At 53.3% G+C, this 24,300-nt stretch overlaps 11 protein-coding genes across 11 annotated transcripts; 8 read left to right on the top strand and 3 right to left on the bottom strand.

Annotated features, from left to right (window-relative positions):
- Positions 1–428: 428 nt before the first annotated feature.
- J4E78_002094 (uncharacterized protein) lies at positions 429–987 on the top strand (the record flags this gene model as incomplete). Its single annotated transcript, XM_049362744.1, has 2 exons — positions 429–592; positions 648–987. The coding sequence occupies 2 exons, from the start codon at positions 429–431 to the stop codon at positions 985–987; spliced, it is 504 nt and encodes a 167-aa protein (XP_049225336.1).
- A 956-nt stretch (positions 988–1,943) lies between these two features.
- J4E78_002093 (uncharacterized protein) lies at positions 1,944–3,293 on the top strand (the record flags this gene model as incomplete). Its single annotated transcript, XM_049362743.1, has 1 exon — positions 1,944–3,293. The coding sequence occupies one exon, from the start codon at positions 1,944–1,946 to the stop codon at positions 3,291–3,293; it is 1,350 nt and encodes a 449-aa protein (XP_049225335.1).
- A 411-nt stretch (positions 3,294–3,704) lies between these two features.
- On the bottom strand, positions 3,705–4,631 carry J4E78_002092 (uncharacterized protein; the record flags this gene model as incomplete). The annotated part of the gene is made up of 1 exon (XM_049362742.1): positions 3,705–4,631. One exon carries the CDS (start codon positions 4,629–4,631, stop codon positions 3,705–3,707), a length of 927 nt encoding a protein of 308 aa, XP_049225334.1.
- A 2,701-nt stretch (positions 4,632–7,332) lies between these two features.
- On the top strand, positions 7,333–9,339 carry J4E78_002091 (uncharacterized protein; the record flags this gene model as incomplete). The annotated part of the gene is made up of 2 exons (XM_049362741.1): positions 7,333–8,400; positions 8,452–9,339. 2 exons carry the CDS (start codon positions 7,333–7,335, stop codon positions 9,337–9,339), a joined length of 1,956 nt encoding a protein of 651 aa, XP_049225333.1.
- Positions 9,340–11,030: 1,691 nt separating this feature from the next.
- On the top strand, positions 11,031–11,910 carry J4E78_002090 (uncharacterized protein; the record flags this gene model as incomplete). Its single annotated transcript, XM_049362740.1, has 5 exons — positions 11,031–11,045; positions 11,152–11,374; positions 11,432–11,513; positions 11,567–11,703; positions 11,768–11,910. 5 exons carry the CDS (start codon positions 11,031–11,033, stop codon positions 11,908–11,910), a joined length of 600 nt encoding a protein of 199 aa, XP_049225332.1.
- A 986-nt stretch (positions 11,911–12,896) lies between these two features.
- On the top strand, positions 12,897–13,556 carry J4E78_002089 (uncharacterized protein; the record flags this gene model as incomplete). The annotated part of the gene is made up of 2 exons (XM_049362739.1): positions 12,897–13,213; positions 13,277–13,556. 2 exons carry the CDS (start codon positions 12,897–12,899, stop codon positions 13,554–13,556), a joined length of 597 nt encoding a protein of 198 aa, XP_049225331.1.
- A 291-nt stretch (positions 13,557–13,847) lies between these two features.
- J4E78_002088 (uncharacterized protein) lies at positions 13,848–16,248 on the bottom strand (the record flags this gene model as incomplete). Its single annotated transcript, XM_049362738.1, has 4 exons — positions 13,848–14,606; positions 14,715–15,431; positions 15,573–15,787; positions 15,837–16,248. 4 exons carry the CDS (start codon positions 16,246–16,248, stop codon positions 13,848–13,850), a joined length of 2,103 nt encoding a protein of 700 aa, XP_049225330.1.
- A 382-nt stretch (positions 16,249–16,630) lies between these two features.
- J4E78_002087 (uncharacterized protein) lies at positions 16,631–19,376 on the top strand (the record flags this gene model as incomplete). The annotated part of the gene is made up of 2 exons (XM_049362737.1): positions 16,631–16,700; positions 16,750–19,376. The coding sequence occupies 2 exons, from the start codon at positions 16,631–16,633 to the stop codon at positions 19,374–19,376; spliced, it is 2,697 nt and encodes an 898-aa protein (XP_049225329.1).
- A 147-nt stretch (positions 19,377–19,523) lies between these two features.
- J4E78_002086 (uncharacterized protein) lies at positions 19,524–20,321 on the bottom strand (the record flags this gene model as incomplete). The annotated part of the gene is made up of 1 exon (XM_049362736.1): positions 19,524–20,321. One exon carries the CDS (start codon positions 20,319–20,321, stop codon positions 19,524–19,526), a length of 798 nt encoding a protein of 265 aa, XP_049225328.1.
- A 629-nt stretch (positions 20,322–20,950) lies between these two features.
- Positions 20,951–22,366, top strand: J4E78_002085 (uncharacterized protein; the record flags this gene model as incomplete). The annotated part of the gene is made up of 1 exon (XM_049362735.1): positions 20,951–22,366. One exon carries the CDS (start codon positions 20,951–20,953, stop codon positions 22,364–22,366), a length of 1,416 nt encoding a protein of 471 aa, XP_049225327.1.
- Positions 22,367–23,226: 860 nt separating this feature from the next.
- Positions 23,227–23,904, top strand: J4E78_002084 (uncharacterized protein; the record flags this gene model as incomplete). Its single annotated transcript, XM_049362734.1, has 2 exons — positions 23,227–23,242; positions 23,405–23,904. 2 exons carry the CDS (start codon positions 23,227–23,229, stop codon positions 23,902–23,904), a joined length of 516 nt encoding a protein of 171 aa, XP_049225326.1.
- Positions 23,905–24,300: the final 396 nt, after the last annotated feature.

Genomic DNA, 24,300 nt, shown 5'->3' with positions numbered 1-24,300 from the left:
GACAGTCCCCTTATCAGGAACCAGACAAGGCGGGGATGGTGCCTACGCCTTTGACGACATAAGGGCGGCGCGAGTAAACAACTGCCTGGCCTGAACACGAGCCGTAATCTTCCATAAGTACCTGCATAGCCACTCTCGTCGCCCCAGCAGCCCGTCATCCTGAGTCACTTCTTAGAGTCATTCACAAGACAGCTGCTAGTCATCCGCCGCGCCTCCCTCTCACCCGTGCCTATTACCTCGACACAGCTATCGTACCTGTCGCATCCCATTGTTTACCTTCTCCGTCACACCTAATCTACCTACTAGCCATCTGCCGCAGCACCTCCCAACAACACTCTACATACTCCGTCTATACTCTTGCCAAACCATACCAACCAGTCACAATACATACTATAACTACACACGTCGATCCAAGCCGCAACACAGACATGTCGGCTTCGCAGACCTTCACCAGCGACCTCCGCAGCGACGCCAAGGAGTTCAACCGCGACAAGAACAGCAGGGCGAAGTGGGCGAACGGACAGTCGTTTGGCCCTGGCCGGCGACAGGAAGACGGCAAGCCCCGCCCTGCTAAGCTGTACCCGCATATCAAGTGAGTGGCTCCTCCACGGGTCTCGGGTTGCTTATCGGAGTACTAACATATGCAGGGCATCGTATCCCGGCCCCATGAAGGCTCGCACCGCTTTCAACAAGGACATGGCTTCTGCTAGTGACGAGTCGTCCGCCGACGAGGACGTTGACCATCCTTCCGCTGCTCCTGCCCCAGATGCCGAGGTCGCCTACTCATTCGATGCCCATCGCGGTCCCAGCCATGGCAGCCAGATCCTAAACCATGCACTCGACAAGGCTGTGGAGAGATTTGAGACCAAGGAGACAGAGAAGCTGGTGAAGAACGAGTATGAAGTGCTCGACTTGTACGACGAGGCCCCGCGCCCAAAGCGCCATGTCGCTCCCGAGGATGACGAGTACGAGTTTGTCGACGCGTGAAGGTTTCCATGGACCTCTTGATCTGCCCTCATTCCTTATCGATTCTTCTGCACTTGACTTGCATACACAACTTCCCCGGCGTTTTTTTACATCTGATATCGACTTCGCTGTCGGCTTTCCATCGATGTTTACATTTGCATTTTGTCCATGGCAGCATCAATAGGTGAGCGTTCGGCGCTTTTCTGAGGACTTGAGCAGCCACTATACCCGTTCCGGTTTGCTCTCTTTTCGTTTGGGTACTGGGTGGGACGGTTGTCTACCCATTGGATATGTGATGCCCTGGAGTATGGTCTTTACGTCTCTGCCCTGGGCTCAATTCTGCTGCACACATGTAGTCTATAATCTATCACTAGGAGCGGTGTGAATTCACGCCGTTCAAACTGACCAGTTGGTACTTGATTTTGATTTTGATTGTGAGGTCTGAGTGATGATGTGCCCGACTCTATGCAGGACTAGAAGTCTGCCGTCGTCGTGTGACAGCCTTGTGATGCAACACGGAACACCCAGCCAGCCGCGACTGGCCACATCGGCGCATCGACAACGTCAAATGTCTGTTGAAATCGGCGCCGAGGCATCACCATGCACGCTCTGCTCCGCGGCCATTTCTCAACTGGGGTGAAAGCGCGACAGCACATGGATTGGGTGGCATAGATGGGGTGCGGCTGATTAGCCTACGTCATCGCCTATCGGGGACCCTTGCGCGGCCCTGGGCCTCACATTTCTAGACCCCCAACGCTTGCGACTAAACGCACAACCAAGGACTCGACGTCCCAACTAACACCGTCGCGACAATTCTAGTCCCACACTATCGCGACACTACCACCACGCATTACCCCTAAGTACTCGGCTTGCCACAGGCACAGCCCCCTTTCATCTCTTTCACCACCCGCGGCCTCGTTGATGGCGCGCGCCGTATAGGGTGATTCAATCCTCTCCACCAACCGTCAACCGTCAACATGACCGTATCCGTCGACAACCCACCACAACCCAAGAGCAGTCGGCCGCGATGGATGCTCCACGTCCAGGCGCAGTTTTGGCGCGTCCTCATGGGCATCGGCATGATGCTCCACCGTCTCGCCCGCCCACGACCACCGAAGCCTGCGTTCCATAGGGACATCGATGCCACCGTCTCGCCATTGAAAGGCAAATTCCGCCTCAACTTCTACGTGCCCAAGGAATACAAGAAGCATAAGAAGCTGAAGGGTACTAGGAAATACCCTGTTGTCATCAACTTCCACGGAGGCGGTTTCGTACTGGGCACTGCACACGACGATGCGCGCTGGTGCGGTGTCGTCGTCGACGAGGTTGGAGCCGTAGTCGTCAGCGTCGATTATCGCCTCGCGCCTGAGAATCCGTTTCCCACGGCTGTCGAAGACGGTGCCGATGCGGTTCTCTGGCTGGCGCAACACGCCGAGGAGTTGATGCTAGATGCAGATCGCTTCGCCATATCGGGCTTCTCCTCAGGAGGCAACATGAGCTTTACGGTCCCGCTGTGTCTGCAGGGCGAGCTCTTCGACCGAACGACATCTGGCGCCAAGATCATCGATGACCGCGCGGGTAGTGTTCCCAATGCTGTCGTTCAGCCTCCTCCTGCATTTGGCCAAAACCTCACCCCGAACGGCTCCCGCGTCCCACTCGTGCGCCAAAAGTCACGCCTCGATCGCATTGCTATGCTCCGCCAGACAGGCGCCTCCTCGCTATCGCTCATATCCTCATACAAAGACAACTCGGGAGTGTCAGTCATGACGGAGGCGTCCAACACTGTCCTCAAGATCAGAGGCATAGTATCCTTCTATCCATCGATCGATTATACACAAACCCGCGCCCAGCGCCGAGAGACGTGCTCGAGGGTTGACCAGAACCTCCCCGCTGTCTTCACCGATCTCTTCGACGACTCGTATCTCCAACCACCTTCGCTCGATCTTGCACATCCATGGCTCAGCCCTGGTGTGGCACCAAAACACATGCTTGCGGCGCTCCCTGACGACATTGTCCTTTTCTGTTGTGAATGGGACATGCTTCTCGCTGAGGGCGAACGATTTCGCGACCGCCTACAAAAGGATCTTGGAAAGCGCGTGCATTACCACTGTGTACCCGGGGTGCCGCATGGCTGGGACAAGGCGCCTAATCCTCTTAGGGAGAGCCCGGGTGCTCGACAGCAATATATGGTAGCATGTAAAGAGCTGAAGCGTATGTTTGACATTGAGTACGACGAGGACGATTCGCACCAGAATTTGCCATGTAAGCAATATCATAAAAGTGTTGACTTGGGCACCGCGGGTCAGCGGGCGCAGGCCGAAGCATAAGCTGTGGCGTTGTTCTTTTCTTTTTTCTTAAAATATGGGTCTTGGGCATGGGTTCATAAGTTTCACATCAGCGGCGTTTGATGAATCTTCGAGAGAGCGATGTTTATCATACATATGAACCCGTTTCTTCTTCACGTTGCGAAATTTGGCGTAATCTGCCATGTGCTGCGTGATGTTTGCTCCTTCCTGTGCTCTTTCAGAAGCTTTGCTTGCTCACAATTACTACCTTTTGCAAGGCCTCAGTTGTTGCTATTCACTTTGACATTAAGGACCTGAAGGGTAAATGGTTTTGTATTATGATTACTTGCTAAATATTGCGATAATGCTGTATGGATTGTTCATAATAGAATACCCCATCGCTTTACCCGTACGATTTGATGAAAGATTTGAGACACAAGCCCACGACATTAATCAGAATCCATGCTTCGCAAACTCCTTCTGGGTCCACTCCCACAGCTCATTCGCAAATTGATCGTTCTTGAGTATTGCCTGCGTGTACTCATTACCATTGCCCTTTGGTGTGTAGAAAGCCCCGTTCTTAACCTCGCTCTTCTTCGCAGTACTGGCCCACAACTGCGCCTTCGCACCATCGGCAACATTCGTCAAGAACGGTCCAAAGACTACGGAAAGAACCGTACCTAGTACAGGTCTTCTTGTCTTCAAATTATCCCAGATGCCCGTGTTGACAACGCCGGGATGCAGCGCTACAGATGTGATGCTTGGGTATTTCTGTGCGCTGACCTTGCTGAAATAGTAGTTTGCCAGTTTCGATTGGCCGTAACGAGCTACGGAGCTCATGTCCTCACAGGCAGTTGTGAGCTTAGGGAAGAGGATACCCTCTTTGGGAGCCTGCTTGAACAGTTCGGAGCTGAGGTTGATGATGCGAACGTCGCTGTTTGGTTCTTCGGCCGTCTTGAGCAGGAGTGGCAGGAGTAGCTTGGTGAAGAGAGTAGGGCCCATGTAGTTGCTGCCAAATTGGACCTCGTAGCCGTCGCTCGTTACGCTTGCAGGGTTGCCTGTTGTGCCGGCGTTGTTCATCAGGATATCCAGACGAGTGTTTTCGGTGAGGATGCGATCGGCGGCTTGCTTGACGGATGCGAACGATGCCATGTCTACCTCGAGGTAATGTATCTTTCCCTTTGCTGAGGGAACTTGTTTCTCGATCTCTTCGATCGCTGCTTTGCCTCGCTTGCTTGTCCGGGCTGCGAGATACACTTTGTCTGGGTTGTGCTTGACAAGTTGGAGAACACTCTCTTTGCCGAGACCGCTGCTGCCGCCTGTCACAACGATGACCTTTCCCGATAGGTCGGGTATGTCTTTTTCGGGGTTGAAGTGCATATTGCAGTTGATGGATCCGACACCTGGGTGTACGGCAGCTTGTCGTTGTAAAAAGATAAAGGATAAATTCAGCGAATGCTAGTATTTGAGGAGTGATGAGTTATTGCAAGGATGTACGAAGATACAAGAGACGAATGGTCGAGTGGGACTGATGTTGACGTCTGAGGGTGTGTTATTGAATACATATCTGAAAGTGCCATTAACCTTATATATCGTGTAGTCCAACGACGGTCAACGCGCCGAAGGCCCAAGATGCCGCCTCTAATTCACCGCAGATCTCGTCCGAAAGATTGGTAATTTCACCTTGATTTGAGGAATTCTGGCTACTTCGAGCAAAAGGTCAGAAGAGAAGTCCGACTAGGTGGTTGCCCGAGGTATCGTCTTTAAAGTTTCGGCAACACTCGTGACCGGTCGGGCAAACATGTCCCCGCGGCCTTCCATCGACCACCTTGAATGTTCTGCGCTACAGTTACCTTAGCGCCTACTTGTGGTATGTAGTCAGCTAAAACTGCGCCTGCAGCTGTCCAGGAACTCAAGTTCTGTCCCGGCGCAATGCACAATAGAGCGAAACTCTTCTCGAGTAACTTGGAGTCGACTTTGCGACGAATATCGTTTTGAATTACGTCAGAGGTAGCCTCGTGGTGTAGAAGTAAGATTACTGAACTTGCTGTCGGATGGTCCCGAGGCCTGCTTCAAAGTCTCTGCGGACTTCTCTCGAGTGCCGCACGGACGTTAAGTGGATTTATTGATTAATCAACACTTCCATTGCGTCCCGAACAGAGTCGATAAAACGTATTGCAGAACCTGTCGCTGTGCGGTGTTCGATATACGCTTCAATGAACGTGCAATTCATCCGGCCGAATGAAATACCCGAAGGAAGGCATCGTACAGAAACCGCGGACGTCCGAAGCCATCATATTCTATTGAATCTACGCACAAGTTTCGCACTTGAACTACTCTCTCAAAGGGCGGGAACGATGTATGCACGACGCATGAAAGTTGCGAGCAAGTTCGACCACGTAGAAAGAGAAGAGAAGATGGGCGTGGGTGCTATGGCCAACTCGGAATGTGGAGATGGTCCTGAAGTCCAACTGCGACTTTTGTGCATGCTGCTACATAGGGAGCGAGGGTCGAAGATATGATGCCAATCGGGAGCCAGTTCGCGAAGCCATTAGGAGTTTCAATTAATCGTCCAAGTCCGTCTGCGTCAGGCGACGAGGAGCGAAGTTCGAAAGAGGTGGGAACAAGACTCGCCAGCTTTGCCTCCCGATGAAGCAGCAGAGGCAGAGACCAACTGGAGCGGTCCTACGCCGCATCGACCGAGGAGTCTTGCATCAATTCCTGCGATACATGCGTTCGAGACTGCGACATCCTTTCCTAGATTGACAGCAGGGTCATCGATATGTCGTAGCTTCGTAAGGGATGTCCAGGCCGGTATATCGGTTGCTTCTATATGTCGCAGGGGATTCGATCCGGCACTTGTGGATTTGGGCACGCACGACGTGTGCTGGAGATGTTGGAGGAAAGTCGTTCGATTAGCTGCACAATGAGCATGCAGAGTGTATCGGCACATTAGGCGAGCAAGCTGTGGGGTTGCGGCAAGCACAATGCTTATAGTCGCCTTCGGTATGTCCTCTGGATTGAGCGTTCACAGGTGCATTGCGTTTTGCATACTGGGCGTGTTGGCCGCCTAGACAAGGTCGCGTGAGTGCCTGAGGCAGGCCAGACCGTTCATGCCTCGTTTCAATCATCTGTCGCGCGTATACATGCCTGTCTGATTAGGAAGGCGGCGACACCTCGTCCGCAATCTTGGGTAAGTAAGCCCGAAACGTCGCGCCGTATCCACACATGATGTGTTGGGGTCTCATTTCCCAGCGATCATAGGTGGGCGAGGACTTGTTGCTTCAGCGTGGCCCAGTGTCGCAGCTTCTCATGTTCCGCATGTGCACCTCAGCTTGCGTCTTGCAAGAGCAGACGTCAGCTTTGTTGTAGGTAGCCTCGTTGCACGGTGGGTGGGCTCGTTGACGGTTGATAATCTTACCACAGCCAGTGAAGTCGGTCAGATCGTCTTGGCGGCGGATCGCGAAATTGCTCCTCGGCCCAGCGTCGTCTTGAAACCACCTGGCCAAGGTTGGTGCATCCCAACCCTGCAGCATTTGTCGCTTGTTCCCCCCGGTATCGTCACCCTGCCACTGCGCAGACGAGGTGATCCTGCCAAATGCCATGGGTCCCGTTGGCGCGACATGCCGCAGAGCCAATCGAACCACCGATCTCATGCAGCGCATTACCCTGGTCCTGGCTCCGCAACGGGCGGGTTCTCGACTCTGCAATTTCTCCCAGACGCCCCGAAAGTGGATGAGTGATTGCCGCTGGTATGATGACAGCGAAGTGTGGAGGCGCCAGGCTCGTTTCCTGGCGGACCGGTGGTGATACTGGCGCACATTCCGCCGTTCTCTGCATCTCTTCCTTCTCTCAACCTCTCCACGACTGTGTCGCGGCCTGTTCCATTTCTTTGGCTCACTAGAGCTGTCCATTCCTTTACAACCACGCCTATATCTTCCTGTCTTTCCTTCATACTCACCATACCTTTACTCTAACGAATTTGAAACCCAAGATGCCCGGGATGCTTACAAGGTCGAAGTCATTGAGGTTTCTGAGAAACAATCGCAGGGACGCCACGGAGCAAGACAATGGGGCCTCAATGCCGCCTGTTAAGGGTTCTCAAACAGGCGTTGACAAATACAAGCCCTCCACTTCCGATTTGAGCACCGAAGTAAATCTAGGAGTCCCAGGCACGGCAGTGCGGCCAAGCACATCGAGTGGACCTGGAGAGCGTCCATTCATGTTCCATAGGAAAACAAATCTTGCACCATCGATCTATTCTCAGGACCATATCCACTCGTTCCAATCGCCTACTACTTCCACAACTGTACTCTACAGTCCAGACGCCACGAAAGAACGAGGGGTCATTGGTATCGCTCTTGGGTCACCCACCTCAGGTTCACACTGGAAATCAACGCCTGAGGCTGCGGTACCAACAACCGACTCGAAACCCGCCCATTCTGCAATGGCAACACTAAACCACCCCAACGACTCTTCGGCTTCGCTGAGCAGCCGTGTTGAGGCACCCAAGTCCAAAATCAGCCGATGGAAGTCGTTGTTTCGTAAAGCGCCTCCTCCTCAACCAGAAAAGCCATCGTTCTATCAGCTGGCGCAGACCGTTGCCGCGGCACCTCGCGCAGACAGCCACCATGACGAGGAAGCCAATGAGTCCCAGGCAGCTCGACCGGAAGAAAAGGAGAGGGAGAAGTTGCGCAGTGTGTCACCGCCGACCTATAGGCCGAATATCCGAGCATCGCGGAAATGGGCTCCAGGAGAGTTCGTCCCACCTCAGTCGCCACCGGAGACGTCTGCGACCCGAGATCGTGCTATGACGCTCGGAAATATGCCGTCACATGGGCCTAAGAAGTCTATGCAACGGTCTTTCACAACACCTTCTCTAGGAGCGCGAGGCGTTGCAGGCGAGGTCCCACCTGTGCCACAGGTTGAAGTATCGGGCACAACCAACAAAGCACTACCACAGAATCCGACCGGGTCCGCAGATGATGGAGGGCCGCTTCTGGACGTCAGCCTTCCCGATATCACAATGGAAAGATACAGCGTCATGTTCGGAAACCTCTTGCAGTCCGACCCGAACCGATTATCCCTTTTGGCAAGACGGCAAGGCAACTCCGAGAAGATCAAGCCGCTGCTAGAGCTGTCTGCAAAGGTATGTGTCCGCAGGTATGACTATTTTCAACTAGGGCTAACGTGAAAGTAGGACGATCAGAAGGACGAAAGTCCCGTAGATTACAATCTCCAGCGCAGGGTGACGTCGCCCGCTCCAGCGTCTGGCTCACCACGACTGTCCCTATTTCCGTCCACCAACCCCGGCCGCGCACCGTCACCTCTGTCAGGATCTATCATGAGCCGTAGCAAAAAGGATCTGAAGCGGTCCCGGACGATGCCCACGAAGTCTCCCCTTCAGCAGACTTTCGCTCAGAATACAGAGAACACGACCAGACAGATGGATTCTACCAAGCTGAAGCCTGTAGCATCTCCGTACCTGAAGCCAGCATTGACCCCTACCTCGATTTGCAGCTTCGAATCTGAGGCCGAATCGATCACGATCATAGTCGCCCAGGCATCACCCGGTCATCCTAAACCGATTACGTTGCATCTTGACGAGCGAGAGCCTGAATGGGAGATCTGCACGAAGCCAGTGAGGGCTCTGAAAAGGGAGACCCTTACAGTCAACAGCGAGCCGTCGTCCCCACTAATCCGCTCGCCCTCGCAACAGCAGCCGAAGGTGACCAAACTCAGCGCGCTGTCATCGCATCCGTCTTCTGCACCTCTTGACGCACCCTCCCCACTGCAGAGGTTGCAGAGCTTGTCAACTCCACCACACTCGGCCAGTAGACTCGGTGAGAAGCGAGCTGAGATCCAAGCAAGGAGAAGGGAGGGAAAGACAGAAGAAGTCGCCACAGCGAAAGCCATGGTCGGCGTCGCAAGAAGTGTATCTGTCAGCAGAGCGAATAGCCCAAGAGGCGTGGTTCGCACTTTGACGAGTCCGCACGAGGATCGTGTGGTGGATCGATTGGCCCTCACCCCCACGATGGTGGAAGTCAGGAACCGGAAGAGCCAGAGAGTACAGCTCGAAGATGCATAAGCTTTGTCTCTTCATTCACTTCTATAAACTTTCGAGAACATCTCATTCTTCTTTTTTTCGTTTGTCCTTCTACGTTGAATCGCGTTTCTAGCGATCGGGACTTGGTATTACTAGGGCGTTGTGCGCTGATACACCGAGAGTTGCAAAATGTACTCGCGTGCCATTTGGGTTTATGCGGGTTGTTTCTTATAAGCGGGGGTCGTTCTGGTTGCATTCTCCAGGATATCCCTGGACTTCTTCATGTGCGGATAGGGATGATTCGAGACGTACTGCTGGTCGGTGAAAGGATAGGGTTAGGCGAAAGACTTTGGTACCGCTAGAAGGCCTGCAAGTTTGCGAATGGAACTTTCAACACCTATCACTGCGCTTATTGTCACTTTGTCGCTGACTAGAGCCTATGAGTTTTGGGCTCCTGCTGAACGCTGTGCGTCCCGAAACCCACATTCCTGGAATGGGGCCGAGAGGATCGACCGGTGAACCGGCAGAATGCATCGCATCGGCGCTGTTATGTATGTATACAGGGTTGCGAACGCTTTCGAGATGTATTCTGGTACTGCGAAAAGCTGTCTAGAAAGAATGAGCATTCGGTTGAGTGTGTTCTGGCACAGACTTCTCGCGCGTACTCTTCGTAGGCAGGCATGGCACACGGTCGCAGCTACCGTTTGGAGAAGCGTGGTGGCTATGGCGCGAACCACCTGGCCACCCCCGCTCGGGAGCGGAAGCAGGAAGGCGCACCATCATCTCACTGCCGTCCACCCAGCAGACTTCAGCCAAAGTGACCGAGCTCCAGTCTCTCGTCTCCGAGACGTACAGCGCACACTACCTAGGTACATGCTGAATTCGTTCCCTGCAAAGAAGGCCGGCTCTCAAGCAACTTTCGGGGTGTGGCCCTCACCATTCAGCCCCCACCTCTTGGCGAGCAGCAGGCCTCAAGCCTCACCCGTCACGATAGGCCCTCATACTGGCAGCAGAGCGCATCTGTCAAATTAAGAGCCGGACTAGTCAGAGATGTGGCTGTAAAGAAGCCACCAGCCAAGCCTTTCCTGCTTTACGATACAGTATGCCACTCGCTTCCAGGCTAGACGGCATCACACAGCCCGCCTGGCCTGAAGCCATCGCTACTCATCATTGGAGCGGCCGCGCTAGATAGCACAATGAGCGCTGCACCTCGGTCAAGCAATACTGTCGCCTACGCCTGGCTCAGCAAAGGCTTAGCCTAATGTAAAAAGCGGTCGCAGGCTACCCAGTCAGACTCGAGCGAGGCGGAGTACCGATGGGAAGGAACCCTCTTCAGCCTTCTGAGGGACTTCCCCTTCTCACTTTACAATCAATCTATTCTATTCCAGCTTGGCTATCCAATCTTCCCCTTCGGCCTCCATCGCATCATCTTACGCGACGATTCTACGTGTAGCTCTGCTCCCTCTCGTACTGATTGAGCATGTGTTAGAAAGGCTCATCACCGCGCGCAGTTGGCGATTATCGCAGGCCTAGTCAGCCCTAAACTCGAGGATCAGTCGAGACTTTCGGTGTTCAGCCTGCTCAGGCTCAATCATCCTCGATCCAACGAGAACCAGCACCAGAAACCAGTGGAAGGCTTCGCACTGATGGTCTCAAAACGATCTGGGAGCGCTATCTAGCCAGCCAGCAAAGTAAAACGGCTGCATTCGAGGGACAATAACTCGTTATCGAGAATGTCCGGTCTTGAAGTAGGTCTACTCTTTTATGCCCCCAATATTCTTCTGCAGGTGTGCGCACGCGACCTCGGCCAAAAATACAAGTCTCCTCTTCTGACTTTTGCTTACAATTACTCAGATCGTCGCAGCAGTGTCTGCTGTTGTTTCCGCGTTCCACGGTGGATCAGAGCTCCTCAAGCTTGTCAAGCAGAAACGCCGCGCCCGTAAAGCCCGCGATCAAGGTCAGCAAGAATGGGAAGAGGAGCAGCTACAAGCTTCTCTTATCGCTGGGGAAAAACAGATCGATCAGAGATATAAGCAAGATCAGAGAGAGTTGGGTGACTATGTGCGCATTGGTGATGGTAAGTTCTACGAGACAGGTTCGTATAGTGGACTTGAGAATTAAGACATGCGCACAGATACCGCACGGGAACGTCTCTACCATATAGGCTTCATGCTGCAGGCCGAAATAATCAACAGCTTACGGCAAGCCGCTACGAAGTGAGTGTCCAGATGTTTGGCATATCGGGATAGAGCTAACGTTGAGCCTCCAGCGAAGTTTGCATGCTTAATCTGCATGTCCTCCACGAAGCCTCCATTACGAACCGAAACGAGACTCTGACGACATTGGACGAGCTGAAACAAAGAATCTACATAGCAAAGCCGATGGTGCGACCGTTGAGGGCGGTCGGTGAGAACTACAAGGACATATCAAGTGATTCGAGGCATGGCCAGATACTTTCACTGTCAGATAGCTATCCGACCGCAAGCTTTCCATCGCAGAACGGCTTCGGTTATACTGGACACAGTCTGCCCGACCATTGCCGGCCCCAAGACACGTCGAAAGCATCTCGACCGGCCTATACCCCTGCTCAAGCTGCGGAGCCTGTCATTCTAGCTCTGGACAGACTTCGCCCTGAAGACCGCGCATCGATTATGAATGATATCCAGCACATGATTAGCTCTTATCAAGGCCTTAACGTCGAAAACGAGTCAAGACTAGGGAAACCCCACAGGCATAGTGGTGCCCATCCCACCCGCCGAGATACGCTGACCAAGCTCAATGACCGAGACGCATATACTGAATCAATGCAAGAGCTGGATAGAAGCCTGAATGAGCGTTCCCATGATTCACCATTGGCTTCCGGTCAAGTGAATACCGTCAGGCCGATAAAGGAGCAGCATGTCTACAATCAACCGCATCCCGCAAGTAGTTCATTTCACCAGACAGGAACGCATACACTACATCCTCGATGGTCTGATAACTCTAGCTCTACGCAGTCTAACACAGCTTCTCTTGGCCGCAAAAGCTCCAACTCATCGCAAGGTGAACATGCCCGACCTCCAGTAGCACCATATGATCAAGACGATGAGATTCGTAGTGCTCCGCCATACAGCTCTCCCTATATGGCGCCAGAAGACAGATATACACCTTCTCCCATTGCACCGCTGGCACCTTTACGCCCTCAATCTCATGCGCCGCCCATCAATACACCCAAGAACGACGCAAATGCACCTACGCGCATGCCTTGGCCTGGATCACAACAGCAACGAGATCCTTCCCCTTCACTTTCCCAAACACCATCCGTACCGTATACGCAGCCACAGCAATATCCTGCACCAGCTGAAGGACACCTTGCCGGCCTTAGACCGTTCGTGCACCCTCAGCATTATATTGCACCTGCAACAGAACGCGGCATACCCGGCCAACGTAGCAACGGCAACTCCCAAGCGGCTGTGTATAGTTCTCCAACAGCAGCCGCTACTTCTTTGATGCCAGTTCCTCCAGCTACAAGCCGACCTCGACATGCTAGTTTTACGCCCTCTGTCGCCTCAACCGACAGCAGCAGCTCTATTCCGATCGGCATCCTTCCAGGCCACCGCATGCGCAACAACATCAGATCCGATACTATTCAAAGCGGACCAGCAGGTGGTGAAAGAATGATGAACGGCCGCCCTAACAAGGACAACGATTACTGGGGATTTTGCAAGGGTGCCTGGGCTGTCAGAGAAGACCTTAAGAAGGGTATCACAGTCCGCACTCAGCCCTGCGGCTACTACAACACAAAGCAGATTTGGGGGTGTAAGCATTGTACCTTCACGGGCGACGTCTTCACGAAGCCGCACCCCACGAAAAAGAACAAGACTGTCGAGATAGTGGACCCGCGTGTCAAGACTTCCATGTCCGGGATACGGTATCGGTAAGCGTGTCCTTGTTCAAACAGCATGTGAGAAATATGCTGACTTCGTCTCCCACTCTTCAGGTGGATATTTCTCGCTAAGTCACACGTGAAGAAGAAGGCAGCAGAACCTAGCTCAAACGATGACAACTTCGGCTGCCTGCTTTGCTCAGGGCAGGACAAAGTCACGGGCGTTTACGGTGGTGTAGAAACACTTATGAACCACATCGCACTCACGCATGTGGCGGATATGAGCGAGCAGGCACAAAAGAAAGCCAATTGTATTCTGGGCAGAGTAGCCGGCTATGACGAAGAGTTTGACATCAACATACCGATCTTCAAGGAGGCGGAGCTTGCTGGCTAAGTACATACAACGGAATTTCGAATCGGGGTTGGGGGGAACGGCGTTGCGGAATCGTATTCGAGGATACCCTTGCTTTCGTGTGCTATGTTGTAATATAAAGACCTTCATGGTGATCTATACCGATCTATCATACAAGCAAAGTACTCCGAATCTCTTGATTGTGCAATTTTGACAGAACAGCTTTCTTCGCACAGTCTAAAGCATGTGTTTATATCTAGCTTTCTCAGATCAAGTACATGAGGAAGCGCACGATCAGTTAGATCAATCTTAGAGACTAACAGCATCATTTGCTTATTTCTCTGACTTCGACGGCTCCGACAGCGACGTGCCTGGCCGCCAGTTCTTGTACCGTTCGGCTTCATCCGCAATGGTATGTGGGACGTGTTGCTGCAGCGCCTGCTCAAAATGTCGCATGTAAACTTTCGGCTCGCTATTGGGGTCCATTGTGTAATCGGTAATCGCCAACTCGATAGCGACGGCGCACAACCCACTGATATCTGCTCCACTGCTCCCGTCTGTCTTCTTGGCAACAACATCGAGATTGACGTCCTCTGCGAGCGGTCTCTGCCGCGTATGGATTTGCAGGATCTGCTTCCGCGCTTCTTCAGTCGGAAGGCCGATGTGGATGTGTGCGTCGAAGCGGCCGGTACGGATGAGCGCCGAGTCGAGAATGTCAGGCCGATTGGTCGCGCCGATGATGAACACATCCTTGAGTGCTTCAATACCATCCATCTCGTTCAGCAGGGTTGTAACGACATTGAGACCGCTATCCTGCGTTTTTTCGCGCGACTTGCCGATGGAGTCGATTTCGTCGAAGAAGATGATGCACGGTTTTGCTGCGCGTGCTCTGCGGAATACATCCCGGATAGCTCGCTCGGACTCGCCCACATACATCTTGATGAGTTCAGAGCCTTTGACTGCGAGGAAGTTTTGTTTACTCTCCGTTGCAACGGCTTGTGCGATCAGGGTCTTTGCGCAACCGGGGGGGCCATAGAGTAGAACGCCTTTTCGGGATTGAGGGCCGCCGAATTTGATATCGAGGTCGGGATACTGGAGATGCGATTAGCTTTGAGCGTGGTTGCAGAAGTAGATGAACGCCTAAGGGTGCATCATACACGGCCGTGGGAGATATAGGGATGACATAGGAATATAGCTTACCTTAAATGGGCGAATAGTAATGGCTTCAAGTACAGCGCGAACGTGATCCAGACCAGCGATATCTGTCCATCGAACCTTGGGCACTTCTAGAATGCTATCTTTGAGGACCGTCGGTTGTACTTCTCCGAATACGGCATCGAAATCTTCCTGACAAACATAGTCTGTTTGCTCAAGCTTCTCGCCAAAGGTGGTCTTTTCTTCCTCGCTTATCGTCTCATCCATCTGTTGTTCGCGTCGGTCTCGGGCGAGAAGACACAGATCGTGGATGTCGCGTCCGACGAAACCGTGTGTGCGCTCTGCCAGCGATGGGAAGTCAAGGTCTCCAAGTTTGCTCGTAGTGCCCAAAATTTGTCGGAGAATATCTTCCCGCTGAGTGGTGTTGGGTGGAAAGAGCTCTAGCTTCGTTTTGAAAGCTGACGGTGATCGAAGTCTGGTATCAACATCGTATATGCTACGCGCTGCTGCTGCGACGACCACTTGACTACCGCCCAGCTTGGCCAACTCTTCCCGCAGCCTGTTTACAAGTGTCTCGGCTTTTTCGAGAAACCTGTCGAGATTATCCATTATGATCAAGCTCGGTTGGTTGTCACGAGCGTCCTCAAAAGCATCGGATATTGCTTTGGCTTGTCCTTTTGGATGCGTGTCTGGATCTACTCGGTAAACTTCTTGCCATGGGCATTCCGCTAGCCGTTCTAGTAGAAGACTTTTGCCTGTACCCTCGGGGCCGTGTAGTAAGAAAGAAGTAGGTCCACAAAGGCGTACGTCGCGTTGATGAGGTAGAGTGTTTGTGAGGTAAGAGAGGCGTCTGTTCATCGTAGTGATGTGAGCAGAAAGTCCACCGATGCCATCACCCCTTACCTGGAGAATCTGCTTAGAAGCTCTCGGGGTCTGCTGAGTAGGGATATCGCCCGTGGTAGTGATTTCAGTAGTAAGTTCGTCGAAGTATGTCGCGTACTTCTCAGTCGGCAGCGGATCAATGTTCTGCACGGTGACACGCAACTTCTGGCTCTTCTGCTTGAAGCCTTTTTGTTGAACTGGAAAGCTGCATCCCGGAAGAATAATGTCAGAGTCCACTGCTACATAGCTGTCAGAAACAGTAGCCAAGTATGATCGTTGACCTACCTAAAGTGTGTCGTAGCCAATACAAAAGTTGCTCATTCGAGCTGAACTTGGCAGTTTGATTTGGTGCGTCTGCGAGACTTATCTCTATGGATTTGAGAGGCTTCCAGGAGTCTACCTTCTCGATGAAGACGGGATCGTTAAGCGAGAGGTCGTATTGCTCTCGCAGAAGATCAGACACCTTGGCGATTGGCTTGTTGCCAGGATTTGTTTGCGAGGCTAGCCAGGCCACTCCATAGCCTTTGAAACCGGCAGCAGTACTCAGCCGTACACAATCGCCATTAACAAGCCCCAACGTTTTCAGCTCTTTCTGTGATAAATGAATACGGAAGGCGCCGCCCTCGAGTGCGTTACTGGGAATGCTCGGAGGATTGCGCTCCAGAGGGCGCAGAGTGTAAGATGTTGCCGGGCTCATACTGTCACCGCGCACTGCAGCAAATGTCAAGACGGGTGGTGAAAATCTCGGAAGTGCTTTGGGTGCGCCGTTGGTGTGACTCACGTCACGTGTGTACTGAAGGCTTCAACTTTGGAAGTCTCTAATTAGCATGCGAATTCATCTCCACCTGCACCTAGGTACCATTGCCTCTTAGCGCAGCATTGTCAGGGCCCTCCAATGCAGCCCAATGTGGTGAAGGAAGCTGGGTGACTAAGCGACCGGGGAGCTAGGCCGGATGGGTGTGCTAGCGCGGGCCCATTCCGAAGCTTTTCTGAGTATCGCGGTCGAGAGAGGGTAGCTTGCCATGTTACGAAGCCGTGCAATTTATGCCACCGCCGCGCCTTCCTCGACATCTTCGGCCATGTCATCCTTCGGGGACCGCGTACCAGATTCGCTGCGCCCACAGGACGACGCCCGCACCGTCCTCGACCGTCGGCGATGAGTCCCCGCAAACCACCACTGCCGACAGCCACACAACAGAGAAGGAAAGCTGGTTGAACGGGGGTTTGATCAGACTTGTACCCTGGACCCGGACTACACCGTCTACCAAATCGCAACCGCCATCGCCGCCGCAATCGCAATCGCAATCGCAAGCCCAGAACCGTCCTACGTCCGAATTGAATGAAGAGGGGAAGGGCATATCCGAAGCACAGACATATGACACTGGTGCTGTGGTGATCAGGAAGACCACTGAATCGCTGGCGCAGCGCCAGCGAAGGGTATTGCATTCACATTCGGGAACACGCCCACAGGACAAGCACACAGGGAAGGCGGACAGTCGAGATCAAGATTTCAAGTCCGCGAGGAAGGCCGAACATACTGTGGAGAGACGCTTGGGCCAGCCAGCTGTTGTAAGGAAGGTTCTGGCCTTACCTGTGTCTTCCGAAACAAGAGAACGTGGACGGAAACACCAAGACCCTATACGCAAAGATCAGAGTAGGCAGAATCCGACCACAAGTAACGAGAAGGAGGTCGCTACAACTCTTCGAGATGACGATACTACAGTCATACGTCAGCAGCTCCAGGGCCTGTTCGAGCAAGTCAAAGCCCTCCAGGCCGCATTAGAAACAAAGATTGCGCTGGGACAGCTGCCGTCTTCGTCCCCCAGGGAACAGGACATACCGACTGCGGCACCTGTTATACCCCGGAACGATGCATACCCTTCCACCCCGATACAGTCGTTACTAGGACATGCTTCAATGAGCGGCGATCCGGTTTCTTTCCGTCATTCTGATACTTCCTATCCGAAGACCCTGTCTCGCACACTTGAGTATAGCCAGAAAGCCCTCCGTAAGTCGGTCTACACATTAGGCAGTGTGGCTACAGAGCTAGAAACAGCACGCTCTCTAGCAGTGGCCCCAGTTACCCGACATGCTCGTGACTGCATACGCGTATTGGATGAAGACGCAGCAATCGAGGGTGACTTTGAGCTCAAGCAGGCTCTAAGAGCGTCATACAGGAACTGGGAATTGCTCCACGCGGAACAAAAACACTCTGCTCGCGTGAATGGGCGACCGGATCTACTCTTGAAGCTACACGTCAGCGACATAAGAGCAACGTCATCCAAGATTGGCAGTAGTGTGAAAGAGCTGAAAAAAGACCTTGCTCGTATTTCACCAACCACGCCAAGAGCGCCGAAACCAGTACTCCCGTCGGTGGAAGAGTATCGCCGGGAAGCCCGTGAACATGCCGAAAACGTGAAGAAATTCCCAAGAGGCTCTGAGCTAAAAAGCTCAGAGAAGAAGATTGACAGCGAGAGGTTGACGCGAAGGATTCATACACAGTCACGCCTAATGAAGTCGTCAGACGGCTTGAGCGCCACTACTGAAGACGGTGACGGAAAGAGTACAACGACCGAGCAATCTATGAGGACATCGCCGCTTTTGCAGCAGAAGCCAGAGGTTAGCCCATCCACTACTGCCAATTTATCACCAAAACCAACACGGGGTACCGCCGAAATGAGTGAGCAATCGCTTCTTGAAGAACTCTTCCCGGAGGCAAGCACTACTCTGCAACCTCGTCAGCCCGAGCAAAGCGATAGGTATCCCAAGCTCAACCTCCCGGACTCAACGCCTATCGTTCGTCGGGAAGTTTACGACCCTACTCCGTCACTCAAAGAGCAAGTGGTCAATTCGTTGCGCAAGCAGGGGGAACAAATTACCGTTCTTCAACTCACGAACTGTAGCACTGAGCTGACTGAAGCCGACTTCCGTCGCATCATACCAAAGAGCAAGCACATTGAGGGTTGGCATCGAGATGGCGATCTTTATAAGATTGTGCCTGGTCGTGACCCGCTGAGTCTAGAGCGACTGCCCTTCTACTACTTACTTTTCAAGAACGCAGAGGCAGCCCTCGCGTATCAGAAGAATGCTTCGAGATTGCACAAGCTGAGCGCTCTCCACCAGCCCGCGAGTATCTTTTCCGCTATTCCACCCCCTAGAGGGTTCCTCGAAGAGGGTGAAGATATCACAGCTGCCATCTCATCCTACAATCTTCTACCCGCACATCACCCCATGAGTCTCAATGTTCTCATGCAGCCCTATAACCCCGTACTGCGTACGTTGGTGGAGAGAGGCGGCTACCAACCCATCGCGCCCTCGGTCGACGAGAAGGGAAACCCCGTATGGAGGGTGCTCATGCATATCGAAGGCTACGAGCCTAGCACGTCGGACCTTTTCAAAATCTTCTCTCGCGATGCCTACAAGCATGGCATGACTCTTCCCCTGCGCAACGAGTCGCAGACATCGATTCACCGTCTTCGCGACGTGATTAATCTGAAGACATCGTCCAAGGCCGTCTCGTCGAATCGGCCTCGCGCATATGGCACCTTTGAACAGCCAGCGAATCCAGATTTGGAGATGACGTACGATGACCCGGCGATTCAGAGCATGCTATCTGGTGCAAACGAAGACAGCCCCAGCCAAACGAATCAGCTAGTCATGAACCGCGTATACAATCGATGGGTGTTGGATTTTGAAGACGAAGACACCGCTCGCAGATGGAGTGTGAGGTGGCATCGCAGAGTACTGCCTGAATTGAGCCATACCAGGGGTGCGTGGAAAGACAGCGAGGAGGCGAGGATTTGCAACACTGAACTTTTGTGGTGATGCAGTAGATGTATGATAGTCTGTATATATAATGATGAGTTTGCCTAAAGATAAAATCTAACTGTCTGCTACGTTGTGGTGTGAAACACCGGGTATCATAATGCCGTATCTCGTGCGCTCGTTCCTCATGTCAAGCCTATGAAAGTGCTACGAGCTCATGCCGGCGGCAGTGAGGAAGGCCGGACTCCAGTATTCGTTCTCCCCGGCTTGTGTGTCGACCCAGACCAGACTGTCTGCCATGAGGTCCTCAACCACAGCATGGGCTCGAGGCCTCTCCCAGTTGAGATTCAGCTGCAACATGGATACTGTGACGTAGCCAAGAACCTGTATGGCTTCGAGTACCGTGCTCTGGTCGGTATTCAACTCCTTGGGTACGCTTCTTATCAAACTTCTGTGCCCAATCTTCATGATGGAGAAGCAGGATCCGAGGGGAGCGAGCGAGTCCACGGCGCGCTTGATGTCGTCATCGCTGACTTCCATGCTCCCGCCTATGCGCTGGGATTTGGATATGCGGGCTTTGAGATCCGAGACGCTGATGAGCCCGCCGTTCTCTGATCTCGTGGCCCGGCACTCTTCCACGATCAAGACGCCCAGGTTGAAGTAGAAGTCATTCACACTCCCGCCCAGCAGTTGTGCCCAAATGCTCTCCCCGCCAGCGCCACTTGGCTTGCCATCTTTATTGTCCCGGTGGTACGAGGAAGCGAGGAAGTCGATGTTCAGCGCCGAGCACATGCGCGCGAACTCGGCGCGGAAAGCAGGGTTGGCGCGAATATCCTTGGAGTGGGTGACGGCGAAGTTGTGGAGGAGCGACTGGAAGACGGACAGCTGGGTCGAGAGGGAGTCGGCATTGCGGGTTCGCAGCGTGGCGCCGTGCGACGTGTAGTGGTGGTTCTGCAGGCCGCGCGAGGAGAGCGACGAGAGGCCGGGGGTGCGGCGGCGGTCCATGGCGGCGGTTGTGCGCGTGCGTCTTCAGTGCGTCGTCTGTTGGATGGCTCGGACGGATGCTTCTGCAGGTAACATGAAGAGCGTGGGCTTATGTCACCTGCAACTGCTCCCTTGCGTGCGCGCTGGTCTCGGGGCGTGGGTGAGGGTTTCACTGCTGGCAGTGGGTCGGGCCGGGCGGGGTAGGGCGATGAGATATCGTCGAGGTTGCACGTCGCCCAGGCAGATCGCGTCTAGACAACAGGATGGCTGCCACAACGGCTTCTTGTCAAGGGACACCCATCAATCAGATGGTTCCCTCCAGCACAAGTGGAGAGTCGGAATGAGATCGCCATCCCGAGCCGAGCCTCGTACTAACTCAATGACGCATGGCGTGTGTTTCGGGGAGATATCGGTCACTCTTTACCGGTACATGGCATCAGATGTCGACAAGCTCCCCCGATAGCTACTCATGCGGCGAAACAATCTTAAGCGCTGGGGGCGACGCGTCCGTTCGACCTCTGCTCCTTCCTGACCACTTTCAGCGTCTGCGTTCTTCCCTTGGTCGCGTTCATTGCCTGGACCCTGCATCAGAGCTAGGCTGCCGCGCTCACGTGTTTTAATATTTTCGCGTCTTGCCCTTCCTGGAATTAATGATACCCCATTTCTCACCTGCTCGAGTAGAGCTTTGCGAACAACCTATTCTCAAAATTCTCCGACATTCCTGGTTCGAGGAAATCTTCCGCCCTAGGATGGACCCGTCAATAATCAACAACTGCGTACTGCTGCTGAATCTGCCCCCCAAGGCACTTGCCGGCATCGACCTCCTGTCCTTCACTTCATCACCACGTTTTCGAGGAGTCAAAAACATTCCACCAGGCCTGCATTTCGTCTTCACTGCAAGCGACAGCACTTTGTCTGTGAGGCACGGCGCCTGGTTCTACGTCACCCCTGGCGTAGGCTCGCCGCAAGTCTTCGTTAAGAAATGGGACGAGAGCACCGAAGACCTCGTAGCCGAAACCTCGCAGACCGAAGTTCTGAGACACAAGGCGAACCTGGGAAGCATATGGAAAGATGGCCTGACACCTTACCGACAAAGCGTCCAGGAAGGGGACTCTGGTGCTGAAGAAGGCTGGTCTGAGGAATCTACCGACTGGAGCAAGCTTACATCGCAAGTCACACCCACTATGCTATCGAGGATATGTGGCCTGAATCCGGATCACTGGAACTTGACATCCGCATCATCCGCCCCACAAGACCTGGACGAAATACCCGGCCTAGAGAACAGCAACAGCATGCTGCATCCGGAGAAGGAGCTACGGTTCTTGCCCATCGATCTGAAAAAGACCTGGAGAGAAGGCGCGACCGGGAGGGAACGCACGGAAGCCGCGCAAGACCGATCCTGGTTTCTGGGAGATCTCATCGACAACCACTGCCAGGCGAGTGATCTACGTGGACGAGAGGACGAAATCTTGGGCGAGCTGCAGTTTACTTTCCTTATGGTCTTGACCCTCAACAACAACTCCTGTCTCGAACAGTGGAAGCGGCTCCTGCGCCTTTTACTCACATGTCGGCAAGCCGTCAAACAGCGATCGCGCCTGTTCCTCGATTTCTTGCGATGCCTGCGGATACAGCTTGGCCATTGCGCTAATATAGAAGGCGACTTGTTTGACATGAATGATGTTGGCGGAGGCTTCTTGAAACCGCTCTTCGGCCAATTTCGCAAAGCTCTCGACGACTTCGACGGAAAGTGGAAAGCTGACTTGGTAGATGAGCTAGAGGATCTGCAAGAATATATGCAGAAAGAGTTCGGATGGGAACCAGAGGGCTCTTATCTAAAGCGCGGTATGCTGGAACTAGAAGACGGTGAACGAGTAGAGATGGAAGTCAATGGTGCAGACGCTGAGGAGGAGCTTGGCGACTACGCGCCTACTGTCGTCGACCTGACCCCAGAACAGCAAAGACTGCTGAACCGGAGCGATGTCGGTCATGCAAAGCCAACGAACGGCGACGTTGATTCAGAGTCAGAAGTCGACGTTGATCTAGACGATATGGATACGAGATACTGAAGCCATGAAAAGGCCGTGCATAACCGGTGAAATTGAATCAGTCTGCCCACACGCTCAGCTCACCGGTTCTGTCTCCGCACACCTGGTCTCGTTACGTCTCGGTTGGTCGAATCAACAAACCTTGCGGCGGCACAGCGGTGCAAAAATAGGCATCTGCAGGAACGAGCAGCCCCTAGTCGCTAGTAGATATCCTGTAACCACGTGCTGATCGCGGTTATCTGCACAGCCTTACACCTAATGTCAAATGCCATCATACTTGTGCGCAGTGTCTACTCCGAGATCTAATGTGATGTAGCCAAGACGACGTGGCAACAAAGCATGCCGATGTCCGTTGTGGTGCGGCGTGTCAGCCAGGCGTTCAACGCAAGGCTTTGCATAAGATGAGAATAGTATAGATTTTGGCCCCCAAGTTCAGGACTGCGTCAAACCGCTTCGGGAAATTACAGCCTTGGCTCGCTATTCCCTGGCACGCTACTTGCACCCTTCATCGCCAACGCCCTTCGCCCCATCACCAATGCGGGCAGCTGAGGCTGAAGCGCCTCCAAGTCCTGCATACAGTCATGCTACGTGTACGAGCTTCGGACCGCTCATTGGCCTCGTCAAGCAGCTAAGAGCCTTACGCGGGGTGAACGGCGAGTGATCATCACGCGAAATGAAGGCTGTGCTTGCGATACCCGGTTTGAGCCCCCTTGGCCGTGGACCCAAGCGACGATGGAACGCCTAAAGGCTTCGATAAAAGCCACGTCCAATCTCACATGTTGTGGTAAACGCCGCTGCATAACACTCAACTCTTTTGCTGCATTCACACCACCGAAACACGAAATAGTATTCCACCGGCTTCAACGATATAAACCTTCACAATGGAGAAGCAAAACGGTTAGTAATTACCCTCCGACTGTTGTGTATGAGTTCTACGCGATTCAATGCGACTTAAGAACTACGCCGTCATGAAGCGCATAGTCCTTTGAATGACTACGCCGCCTAGCCTTCAATTTCCCTATCTCAAATACCATGACTATCTTGCTAACAGTCTTAAAGTGCCCATGCAGCAATACCCTCAATCGCCAGACGCGACCGGTCAACCACCCATCTACCACCAAGATCCCAACGCACAATACCAGCAGCAACCAACCATGTACACACAACAGCCTCAAGATCACCCTGCTGGCTCGCCAGCGCCTCAGCATCCACAAGGCGCATACGTGCAACCTGACCACGCCGGCGCCCAGCCTGGCATGCCTCCCCAACAACAAAGCGGAGCCGTCTACCAGAACGCCACGCCAATCGCGAACCTGAACCGTGGACCCGCGCCTACAGATTGCCCTGCATGCGGACAGCGTGCCATGACCAACGTCGCTTTCGAGACGGGAAACTCGACGCACGCCTGGGCTCTCGGTCTTTGCTGCCTCTGCTGCTTGGGATGCATTCCTTATGTGATGAACTCACTCAAGGACGTCCAGCACAAGTGCGGTCGCTGTGGCGTGCTTCTTGCGACTTGGCACCGTAGCGGAAGCACCGAGGTTCACATCCACTCTTAAATCATGTTGTCATTGTGTTGGGACTTGAATGCACATAGAGAGGGGAAGGAGGTGCGCGATGGTTTGAGGCGGATGATACCCAGGAGGAGAACAGGACGTTGAAGCAATCGGGTGCAGTGTGTGTCAAACAGCCCTGATTTTGTCTGTTATCATGAGGAGTTTTGCGCAACAACTTGCTTTATAGTACCCGCTTTGATCAAATCGGAATGAGAATATCTAGTCTCTACCTAAGTTCTTGTTGACCGTGCCGACGCGTGTTTGAGTGAAGCCAACGTTCCGACGCGCTAGATCGAGAGATACTCGTTCAAGAATAATAGTTTTTGGAATTTGCACCCGGCAAAAGTAACTCTGCCGTATGGTGCATGATTCAACGGATGTGCTGATGAGATGCTCACC

Source organism: Alternaria triticimaculans, assembly GCF_023758025.1.
Source record: "Alternaria triticimaculans strain BMP 0046 chromosome Unknown scaffold_2, whole genome shotgun sequence".
In the NCBI taxonomy this organism is placed as follows: Eukaryota; Fungi; Ascomycota; class Dothideomycetes; order Pleosporales; family Pleosporaceae; genus Alternaria; species Alternaria triticimaculans.
Note: the sequence above shows the minus strand (reverse complement) of the source record. Positions and strands in the feature narration are given on the sequence as shown.